The sequence below is a fragment of the Tamandua tetradactyla genome, chromosome 3 (genome assembly GCF_023851605.1).
Source record: "Tamandua tetradactyla isolate mTamTet1 chromosome 3, mTamTet1.pri, whole genome shotgun sequence".
Classification (NCBI taxonomy): Eukaryota; Metazoa; Chordata; class Mammalia; order Pilosa; family Myrmecophagidae; genus Tamandua; species Tamandua tetradactyla.
In genome coordinates this window covers 176,809,436-176,821,853 of record NC_135329.1, presented here as the reverse complement: position 1 = coordinate 176,821,853, position 12,418 = coordinate 176,809,436, and the positions used below count along the sequence as shown (strand labels likewise).

The window sequence follows — 12,418 nt, the reverse complement described above, 5'->3', positions numbered from 1 at the left end:
ATTCTTGCCTACTTTATTGTTTTAAAAAAAATTTATTTTTGGTTGTTGTTATTGTAAGTGGTTTAAATCCATTGTGGAAAGAGATGAAGCATAAAATTTAAAGTGGAATTTCTCAGGAAGCTCCCTCAACCAAAGTGCCCTTTTCCCTTTGTTCCTGGGGAACACAGGGCTTTTTTGACCCTGTAAGTCTCTTCAAATCACTGAGTAGGTGAGGGTAGATTTTCAAGTTACTGAGACTCATGAGAGGTCACAGTAGGCTCTGAAGCCATTGCCAAAGAACTTTGGGGCCAGTTCACTGGGCTGACTGGCTGAGCCACTGGAGTCATTTGAGCGTATAGGAAGAGCCTGGCACATAGTAAGCACTCAATAGATATTAGCTATTGCTGTTATTATTATTATTATTAGACTACTACTATTGTTTATTTATTCTGCCCAGAGCTGAGTAAATGCTGAGAAAAGAAACCAGGATTGATTTGACAGACTTCAGTTTACTAGGCATTTCTGTAGAGCTCAGATATATGGACAAATGGAAAAATCCACTTCCACATTGTTAGAGTTAAACTTCACTCTACCTACCCGCCTAAAGAATACAGTAATACATCACTGTGTGGAAACATATCACAATATAATCCTCCTCAAGAATCTTAGATTATTCCGACTCTCAGAGCATCTTGTAAACTGAGAATCCTTGTGTCTCTCAGAAAACAAACAAACAAACAAACAAACAAAAACAGAAATAATTTAAAACAAAGAAAAAAGAAAAGCAGAAAAGTCCATGTCATTACAACTTTAAACACTTACACTTTTTGGACAGTATGTGCTTCAGGGGTCTGGTTGTGCTCAGATGGGGAAGCACTGAGAGGGTTAAGGGTCATGCTCTTTAGCTCTAGGTCTGGAAAAACAAAGAACATCCTTAATCAACAAAGGACAATGGGCAGTTATCACAGGAGGAGAAGAGGGCTAGGGAATATGTCTACCAGGGGAGGAGTCAAAAGCATGGAAATTAGAATAAAGAAGTGTTATACCTGGGAAATTAGCAAATATGCAGAAACCAATGCTGGCACATAGCAGTGACATTAAAATTTGGGAAAGTGATATGATAGTATATATCAAGAACTAGAACAATGTCCCCAGACTTTGGTCAAGAATCTTACTCCTAGTATTTATCATAAGGAAATAATTCAAAATAAGAAATAAGTTTTTGTTCTAATTTATTTTAGTGCAATTTTATCGTTAATAATGAAAAATTGGAAACAGCCCAACAATGGGAAACTGGGGACATATTTTTGACATGGAAAATAATGGTTAAGAAGATAAATAACAAGGAAAATATGTACGATATAATAACAAATAAAAATGTAAACTATAGAATAGTGTGTTACAACATTGAAAAAATATGTATGTAGGTGGATAAGGACTAGAAGAGGAGAAAAGAAAAAAATACATTAGATCAGGAGATTTATGTGTGTTTAAATTTTATCTTAAAACCCCAGTGTGGTTATAACATTGAAAAACAAATTAATTTATGTAACATTGAAAAATTTTGAAGTTAACATCATAAATTAAACCCATATCTTCTTTAAAAAACAAATTCATTTAAAAAACAAATGTAGACTTGCAGAAGGCTTTTACAGGGCACACAGCTCTTTTTGTTGGATGCTCTGAAAAGCTCCCTAAAATTGAGATGAGTCCCAAACTAAGACTTCATTTTGGACTAAGGTGACTTCCCTTTTCTTTTAGTCACTTTAAACAATTTTTATCAGAGAAGAAATATGTCATTGCATAAAATTTGGAAAACACACAAAAAAGCATAAAGAAGGGGAAAAAAATCCGCAACCAATCATATCTATTAGAATGACTAGAACTAAAAAGACTGACAATATTAAGAGTTGACAAGGTGTGGAGGAACTGAAACTCTCATATACTGCTGTGGGAATGGAAAATGATACAACCACTTTGGAAAACAGTTTGGCAGTTTCTTAAAAAATTTAACATATACCTACCATATGATCCAGACAATTCACTCTTAGGTATTTACCCAAGAGAAATGAAAGCATACAAAGATTTGTAAGCAAATGTTTATAGCAATTTTATTTGTCATCGCCAAAAGGTGGAAACAGCCTAAATGTCCATAAACAGGTGAGTGGATAAACAAACTGGCATATGCACAGAATGGAATACTACTCAACAGGAAAAGGCATGAATGATTGATACACCAACGACATAGATGAATTTCAAATTAAGCTGAATATAGAAGCCATACCATAAAAGAGTGCAGGGTGAAGAAAATATTCACAACATTGTAAATGTACTTACATGCTACTGAATTGTACACTTTAACATGAGTAATTTTATGTTATGTACATTTCACCTCAATTATAAAAAAGAGGACCTATAGTATGCTTCCATTTGTATAAAATTCTAAAAAATGCAAGCTATAGTGACAGAGTTCAGATCAGTGGTTGTCTGGGAGGTGAGGGAAGCTTGGTGTGGGAGGGAGGGAGCAGGGAAATTTTGCAGGTGATGAATGTTTTATCTTGATGTGGTGATGGTTCTATGGGTGTATACATATATTAAAACTTATCTACTTATGCAATTTACATAAATGCAATCTACTGTGTTTCCATTATATTTCAATAAAGCTGCTTAAACATTTTAACAAAAACATGTTAATACAAATAAAGTACCTAAACCAATGCTCGTACATGGTACAAAAATGACAATAAAAATCTCCACCATCCCTCTACCCATATATAACTACTGTGGAGATTTTGTTGTCTTTACTTTCATGCATATATAAGTAAGCAATCATATTTTAATAGTTTTGATATAGTTATATATAATTTTAAATTTACTTTTATATTAGCATTTTCTCATTTAATTAAATATTCTTAAAAATAATTGTTAATGGCAGCATGGGCTTTCATCATATGGTTTTACCATAATTGACTTAACCAAATGCCTAATATTTGTAATTCAAATGGTTTACAATGTTTTATAATTATATAACCTTGCATAGACTATCATGAAAGGAATAATTTTTCTTATTAAAGGATTTATTCTTAGTCCTCATCTATATTTATAAAAGGATGCATTCTCTTTAAGGAGCAATATCTACAGCCAAATAAGTACCAATTTATACCCCAAGGAAACTGTCATTCATTCCTTCATGTTATTAAATACTTACTATATGCCAGGCCTTGTGCTAGATGCTGGGAATACAGCAGTAACTAGAACAGACAGAGACCCAGTCTCAGGGATCTTAAATTCTACTTTGGAAAATGGATATTAAACCAAGCAAAACAAAACAGACAAAAAAACTCATGTTTTTGAAATAATATCTAATATCCAGCTCCCTATTTCTTTCTCTTTCTCTCTTTTTGAGCAATAGATTCTTCCATGTAATTCATTTATTTCTCCCTTTTTTTTTTTTTACTTTAAGGTAAGTTTCAAGAAAGATTTGAAAAATGTGCCCATCATACTATAAACATCATTCCCATAATTAATTCATTTTTCAATGTTCAATCATTTTTTCCTCAGAACCTCTTTGCAACTTGGATTCCCTTCGCCATTCCCAGGTTTTAAGGCAGTATCCACTGTCCCACATGTCAATCTCCTGTTTTTGGAATGTGAACAAAATTGTCAATGCACAAGTGGTTGAGGAAACTGAGGAGATTGATTGGGCTGTACCTTGAGGTTTATTGGTCTTGAATAATATGAAATATTAAGAGAGTGGCCGCTGATTAAAGTATTTTTGTAATAAAGGGAACTCTGTGAAGTTTTCTTCCTTAAGATGGCTGGATCAGTAAAAGCTGTCTTCTTGAAGATGTACACTGCTCTTTCAGATATTTTGAACGTTAGGACAGGGCATAACAGTCCCAGCAGGGGGCGCTTTTGTATTGTTCAAGAGGTGAAGTTCTACATTCGTCTAATTTCACAATTTTAATTAGAATTCAAACTGTCAGTTTTGGGATGTGAATCATGAAAGGATTTTTCTCTCCTAGGAAAATAACCTGATATTTAGGGTGTATTGGAACAAACTAAGGTATTACTCTGAATTACAATTTACAACTTTTAACTACTAAAATTATTTAAATATTCTAAGCATGCCAAGTATAGAAAAAATAATGCAAAATGATCACGCTATGTACTTACTACCTAATTTTGTGAAATCTTAGCATTTGGCCATATTTGATTCACAGTTTTTCTAAAAAAACAGTTCAGAAAAAGTTCAAACCTTCATTGTATCACTATATAATCCCTTTCCCCTCACTCTATCCCTAGAGGTAACCGAGGTCTTGTATTTGGTATTTATCAATTCTTATACATATTTTCATATATTTACCATGTATAAATACATGTATAAACAACATATAGTATTATTTTACATATTTAAACTTTATATAAATGGTATTTTGCAACTTGCTTTATTTTGTGTAACATATTTTTGAGATTAACCCATGTTAATATATGTAGCTTTCTTTCATTTATTTTAACTGCTGTACAGTATTTCATTGTAAAAACATGCCACAATTCATATATTCATTTTATTGTTGATGGCTTTGAAATGTTTTCAATTTTTTCATGATTACGGACAATGCTGCAATGAACAGGTAAGTAGTCCCTGTTCATATATGCAAGAGTTTCTCTAAGGTATACCTGGAAGTAGAATTGTTTGGTTGCAGGGTATATGTATCTTTGGTTTAATGGATATTTTCAAATTGCTCTGAATTTCTGAAACTCTACATCCTCATCAATAATGGGTATTTATAGCTAATTTGATACATATGAAATATTCTAGCTGTTTTAATTTGAATTTTCCTGATTAGTAGCATAATTGAACCTTTTTTTATATGGCCATTTATTTGGTTTTCCTCTTCTGTTAATTGCCTTTTTATACTTTTTGTCTGTTTTTCTTTTGGGTTTGTCTTTTTCTTTACATTCTTATAGAATTTTCCACTATATTTTGAAAACTAATCCTTTGTTGGTTATATGCATTGCAGATACCTTCTTTTAATCTGTGGTTTATCTTTTAACTTTGTTTATGATGTCTTGTGAAAACTTTACATTTTAGTATAGTCAGATTTATCAATAATTTTCCTTATGGTTTATGTTTTTGAATCATGGGTAAAAAATTTTTTCTTTCTCCAAATTCATAAAGATATTCTCCTATATTTTCTTCAGAAGGTTTTGCTTTTCAAATTTATATCCTGGATATACCTGATATTTATTTTGTGAGGTGAAGATTTAAAAACTGGATAACCAGTTTTATCAAAATTATATAGTGAATGATAGTTCATCCTTTCCCCACTATTTTATAATGTTACTTTTGTCATATATCACGTTTCCACGTATGGATGCATTTATTTCTGAATTATCTATTCTCTTCTGTCTGGCTTTTCTGTCTGAGTCAACATCATACAGAATTATTTATTAAAGACCTAAAATAACTTTCGATATTTGTCAGGGAAAACTCTCTGACTTTGTTTTTCTTTGAAATTGCATTAGCTATTGTTGGCCCTTTTATATGATTTTTAGGATCGACTCATCATGTTCCATCAAAAACCTTATTGAGAATTTAAAAATTGGAATTTTATTGAATTTATAGATTAATTTAGGAAGAATTGTAATTCTTATGATACTGAATTTTCCTATCCATGCACATTATATACAGTATTATATAGAGAGGGGCTACTTTAATTTAATAAAGTTGGATAATTTCATGAAAATCTAAAAAATTATTAAATTTATTATTAGATATTACATAAATGTACATACACATTTTTCTACTGTAAATATCATATTAAAATATATTTCTATATGTTTAAGTCCATAAATTCATAATAATACTTAAAAAAAAACTAGGTTGCTGTTGGAGGATGCTGGGGAATAAACTCATTATTATGAAAACTGATAAATAAAGGAAAAACACTTATCCTGCCTGACTATATAACCTTACTGCTGGATATGTAAATAGTAGATAAGGGAGCTTCTCTTTTTTTGTAGGAAGAAGGAATGTTAGAATCTCAATACCACTATTTCACAATCTCTCATGAATTAATGGATCTCCAGCTGCTGAAGAAAAGAGATAAGCAAACATTATGTCTTCTGAGGGAAGAAAACAATGCTATCTACGAAGTGGTCTTGCTAAAAGGAAAAACTAAACCTGCATCTGTTCAAACCTCTAGATCTAAATACTAATTTATAGGAAATATTTAAGATAGAAAACCATATTAAACTACACCATGAGGATGCAATCAGCAAAATGTAGATTGTGGGACACTCTAGAGGACAAGTGAGCCAATTTCCTAAAAAAGTAAAAGGGAGGGAAAAAAAAAAAGAAATGGAGGGGGACCTATAAATTAAATGAGACTTACAGGCCATATCAATCAATTACAAACAAATACCAAAACAGTTATAAATAAATTTGGAGCACAGATCAAATATTAATCATATTAAAGAATTATTCTAATTCTTAGGTGCAATAATAGCATTATGGTTATGTTAAAAGAGTCATTTTTTATCTTTTAGAGATAGATACTGAAGTATACTGAAGTATTTTGAAGTGAGATTATGTAAGTCTGGAATTTGTTTCAGAATGGAAGGGGAGAAGGAGTTGGGCATATAAGTGAACAGTATTGGCCAAAAGATGGGTACATGGAATGAAGTGAGCTGTTCTGTCTACCTTTGTGTATGTCTGGAGTTTTTCAAAATAATAATTATTTTAAAATTACTTTTAAATTGTGCTTTAGGTTTTGAAACACAATTTTTCCCCCAGTTTTTTTATGAATTGACTTGTATTTAGTAATATTGCTGAATTCTTTTATTTCTTTTAATTGCTTGTCTTTTTAATGGCTTGTCTGTAGAATCTCTGATTTTACATGTAAATAGTAATATTGTCTGAAAATAATGATTATGTCATTTCTTCCATTCCATCCTTTTACCTTAAAAAATTATTTTTATTGTGGTACATATGTAGCACAAAAATTGCCATTTTAACCATTTTTAAGTGTACAATTCAGTGGCATTGCTTACATTTACCATGTTGGGCTACCACCACCACCATCCATTATCAAAACATTTTTATCACCCCAAAACAGAAATTTTGTACCCAGTAAGCAATAACTCTCCATTCTTCCTTCCCAACCCCTGGTAACCTCTAATCTATTTTCTGTCCCTATGAATTTGCTTATTCTTAGATTGTTCATATAAGTGGAATCCATCCTTCTCTCTCTTTTTTTTTTTTTTTTTTGCTTTTCTTACTGTGCTGATCAAGAAAGTAGTACAATGTTGAAACAGAAGCAGTGATAGAGGGCATCCTTGTCCTTTTCTTGTCTCTTAAGATTGCTTCTAAAGTTTCACCATTAAATTGTGATGTTTACTATACAGTTCTGGTAAATACTTTTATCAAAACCAGGAAATTCCCTTCTATTCCTAGTTTATAATTTTATCAGGAGTGGGTGAATTTTATAAAATTTTTCTATGTCTATTAAGATGACCCTAAGGCTTTTCCCCTTTAACCATCTTGATGTGATTTATAAACAGGTGTTCAAATGTTAGGCTATCTTTGAATTTCTGAGACAAATCAAATTCAGTCATGAGGTATTTTTTAAATATAAACTTAAGGATTTGGTTGACTAATATTTTATTTAGGATTTTTGCTTCTTTGATCTTGAGTGAGATTGATTAGTCTGTAATTTTCCTTTCTTATGCTTGTCCTTGTCTCCAGTTTCAACTGCTTTTGGTTTTGAAGAATTTAGGTCCTTATTAGAAACGAGTTTTCTTTCCTGGAAAGTGAAGAGGATCTTAAGAATCAAGGGATAACAACTGTGTTGTGGGATTCTGGGGACTTCCCTGTGGTTTCCATCCTGGGCTAAGTGGGAATGAGTCAGAAATATTCTGTAGAAGGATTCATGACTTCCTCACTCCCTCTTCCTCTGCTAGAGAGAAGTTGAAATAGTTTCCAGAAGAAAAAATACAGTACTGGTGTGTTGGTCATTTAGGCTAAGAACTAGCAGATGTTTTGAAACCATTTCTGCAGGACCCAGATAGAGAGCCTGGCAGTGTGGAGGGACTGTGCAGGTCCCACTCAGAGCACTAAGGGGAGCACAGACCCCCAGCCTGCCTGTTGTGTTTGCCCTTTGCAGGGATACCACCTTCCAGGAAGTAGATTTTCATCCAGTCACAATACGGCATCAACTCCTGGGCTCCTACCTCTTTTTTTTCTCCACAGCTTTCAGAGAAATGTTTCCAACATGGGTTACTCCCCTCATCTTTGCACAGGGTGGGCAGTCACTGTGCTTAGTCTTTCTGGAGTTGTTTATTCCTTGAGTCGAGAATGCTCCTGAGGAAAGACTTTCTAAACTAAACTAAACCAAATAATCAATACTACACCCAGAGATGTTGGGCAGGGACTCGCATTACCTTGGTTTTAACAATTAGCTGTATCTTTTGCATAATTCTCTTGACTTCTAGGCCTGGAGTTACTTAATCTGTAAAATACAAGAATTTCTAGAAATTCTAAATAATCTACAAAAATCATGCTGACTTTAGATATAATGCTGCCTTAATTTGATGATGTTTTCCCCAGCTCTGTAACTGTTTCCTAAACAGAAACACATGGATGGAGTTACAACTCTCAAAGGGCCAAGGGCTTTGGAGTCATGGAAACTTGAGTTCATGTATCGGCTTCTCCTGTTTTTGGCTGCGTGACCTTGGGCAAGTTACTTAACCTCTCTGAGCCTCATTTTCCTCATGTGACATAAAGCACCTAGTATGGTGTCTTGCTTCACACCAAGTGCCAAAAATTAGTTCCCTTTTCTCCACCTGTGAAGGGTTTGTGTGGAAAACTAGCCAAAACAAACTAAACCAAAAACAAAGCTGTTTAAATTTAAAAGTCTGTATTGTTTGGGTGGCACTCCAGGGGTGTTTCCCATTTGCCTGCCTCCCTTTTCCCTAGGGTCTATGTCTGCCTGTTCTTCAGATTTTTTTGCCTTTCCTGCTCTGTAAGTCCCCACCCAGGCATGGAACCCACAGGAGGTCCCATGTGTAGACACATTGCAAGCTACCTCTGGGGAGAGGCCAACTTGGAGTCTTTCACTGGCAAACAGTCCCTTTTCTAAGGAGTTCAGAGGCAACATGTGGGATAACCTCTACGTTGGTGCCGAGAGGCGCTTTCAGAAACTTCCTGGGTGAGTAGGGGCTGTGCTGCTGAGGTAACAAACATACCCAAATATTCAGGCTAGAGGAATGGCCTTCCTCGTGCATGTCCTTCTGCGGGTCCTAATGCAGACCTTGGTTTCCTGCTCCGGCCGCAGAAGCAGGGGCAGAGGCCAAGGCAGCGACTGCTGGGCCATTCTGTCCCTTCCTGTCCTACCCTGATTCACCACATCTTTTTTTGGAGGGGGAGGGAGTGGGAGTGGGTGGGAGAGAGGTTGTCTTTTAAAAACCTGCCTGAATAATCTCTTCATTCAGATTTCTGCACTTCTTTGGGGGGTGGGTGTGAGGTGGGTATAGCAGCTGGGAACATTTCTCTGAATCTCTATTTCCCCCTAACCTTTCATCTTCTTTCTGCCCATCTGCCAATGAGAACTCCAGAATCTGTGAATCCTCCTTTTGGTAGCTGTTAACAACCTGGAGAAATAATCTCTGCAGACTCTAGAGAGGTCAGTCAGACCTGTGTGTGAATTCCAGCAACTTCACTGTCCAACTCTCTAAGAGTGTGTAACCTCTCTGGACCTCAATTTTCTCATCTGGCAAATGGGGATAATAAGAACTCCTTCTTTATAGGATTTGTTATAAAAGTTAGATGAAAATCCAAGATTATCAACTAATTACATCCCCCATCCCTTATTGTTGACACCCCTTATCAACATTAAAAAATTAGAACGGACATTGCCCAAAGATCCCTAAAGATCGAGAGAAGGATCAAAGGAGAGGAGGAATTATAACAGAGAAAATAGGATTTAACAAATGCGTATGACTACCGAATCACTATATTGATATTTCTTTTAGCCTCCAGTGTTGGAGCAGCTAGAAGAAAAAATCTGAAACAGTGGAATGATAACTCATAACAAATTCTGAAATCTGCTCTGTAAAATGTACTTTGAAAATTATTGTTTTTTCTTTCTTTCCTTTGTATATATATATTATATTTTACAGCAAAAAGGTAAAAAATAAATAAATAAAATGACCATTAAAAAAAAAGTTGAAATGAGACAATTGATAGGAAACATTTAGCTCTGTTCCTCGTATCTAGTGAGTGTGAACGGCTACCCCTGCCTTGAAGCCTTCATTGTGTGGGGGTGGATGCACTCTGAGTGTAGACTTATCTGGTAGAGTTAAAACTCTATAACAGAACAATAACAGAGGGCTTTGAATTCAGTCAGAATGCAAGTGTGATTTCAGTAAGGTACTCGAATTCAGTAAAATTTTTCCTTCTTTTCAGGCATCACCTCCTCCAGGGAGCCTTCCCTAGCCTCTCCCTATCCCCCTACCCTGGTCTGGATCAGTTGCCCTTCCTGTGCTCTCCTGGCGCACTGCTCACAGTGTCCTGGAACCATCTACACACACGTCTCCAGGAGGAGACGTACTCCATGAGGTGGACGTCTTTTCTAACCATGGAGGGCCTGGAACTTGATGGGGACAAGCAAATGTTTGCTGAGCGAATGAAGGAAACTTCCATTCAGTCAGTGGTTAAAGACTTAGGAAGACCTGAATCTGGAGTCTGGGCTCTGGCAGCTATCTCAGTGGTAGCACTGAGGGTTCTGCTTTTCCCAAAGAAACGACTCCAACATCTGTGAATCACAGAAAATGAGAAATAGAGATAGGACGGTCAATTTTTGTTGTTTTCAGAGGAGGAAGTAGAAGCCTAGAGGATGAGGCATTTATCTGAGCTTTCACACCAGTACAGGAGGGCGGGGAGCTGAAGTCAGTGTTTAACCCATTGTGCTCTTTCTCACAGGCTCCGTTGCCACTGAGCCAGGGTTCAGATGTAATACAGGGACTGCCTGGTTTCCTCCCAGGCCATCTCGGTCGTCACCCAGCTAAAGGTGATGTGGGACATAGTGAAGACGGCAGCTGGCCTTCCTGGGAGCAGGTGTGTTGGAAGGAGCTTTGGGAGGAGGCCTGGCTCCAGTCGTGGCTCTGCTGCTTATCACTGTGCAGCCCTGGGCAAGACACAGAGTGCAAAAAAGGAAACTGAGGCCCAGAGGAGTGATATGCCCTGCCCTAGACTATGGACCTAATAAGAGGCAGAATTGGTAACTGAACCCATGTCTTTGAATCTGATTTCAATAAGGCTCAATGAGGCTACTCCAGTGTTTCTCAAATGTTAATGTGCTTTAATCTTGTTAAAGCACAGGCTGATCTGGGGTGGTACCCCAGATTCTGCATTTCTAACAAGCACCAAGTTCTGGCTAGAAAGTGTCTAGACCAGCAGTTCCCACAGAAAAATATGTCTCGATCTTCCAGCTCCACTATGACATAAGTACTTACTACATTGGCCCGAATTAGACCAATTTTGTCAGGTCAGTGTGGACATGGCAGCTGGTGGGCCATCTGTCCAGAAACCATCTGCGCTAGAGCCCTCCTCACATGCTCAGTCCCTCCCCAGGAGCTTTAGCATTGGCCACACCTACAGGCTGTTTTGCTGTCTGATTGGAGGTGCAGTTCTGAGCTGATGGGCATGGGGGCTGTGAGTGCACCCTACTTGGAAGACTCTGGCCTTAGTAATTCTTAAAGACACTGTTTGTTCAGAGGGAGTATGCCATGCCCAAAGTCGAAGTCTTCACGGTCAGCTCTTGAAGGGATGGCTCTTGGCTTTGTCATTTTTGAATTCCCTGAATATTTAATATATTCATTCATTCAATTCACTCAATCATTTAAGAAACATTTGTTAGGTCTGAATAAGGCATAGTTCTTGCCTTCAAGAAGCAGACATAGCATAAGGCTGTAAAGTGGTACTTAGTGGTCACCTGATATGTGTGCGTGTGTATGTGAAATTGAATTAGACTTCAAGGCTCAGAGGGCAGTGGAGACATCATCAGGTGATAGTAAGTGCAATGAAAAGCAGACACCGTAGGCTGCTTCCTAATAAGGATTTTTGTTTTTTGTTTTTTTCAAAAGAAGAGAGCATAGCTTCCTAGGCAACTCCCATTAGGGTAAATGAAAACTATACCATGTAAAACTTCACAGAAGTTTTATATTTTCAAAAATTATCAGACAAATTCACAAATACATGAATTAGTTTTTCTTTCCCTCTGACACCACAAAGAGCAATAGAAGAAGTAGGGATACCCTAGCTCCTTTTCTTGGGCAAGCCACAGAACAGCAGTGAAGCACAGTGTTTGTGGAAAAGAGAGGGAAGATACTGAATTTAAAGATAAATCGCCCATCATCATGACCCTGGACCTAAGAG

The 12,418-nt window shown here is 36.2% G+C and overlaps 1 protein-coding gene across 4 annotated transcripts in view; it reads right to left on the bottom strand.

The window, feature by feature from the left end:
* Positions 1-12,418, bottom strand: part of KIAA2012 (KIAA2012 ortholog) — a 140,579-nt gene that overhangs the window by 50,222 nt on the left and 77,939 nt on the right. For all 4 annotated transcript variants that reach the window (XM_077154724.1, XM_077154725.1, XM_077154727.1 and 1 more), the window contains one exon: positions 802-892. In XM_077154724.1, coding sequence (XP_077010839.1) covers positions 802-892 — 91 coding nt within the window. The remainder of the gene's footprint in view (positions 1-801; positions 893-12,418) is intronic.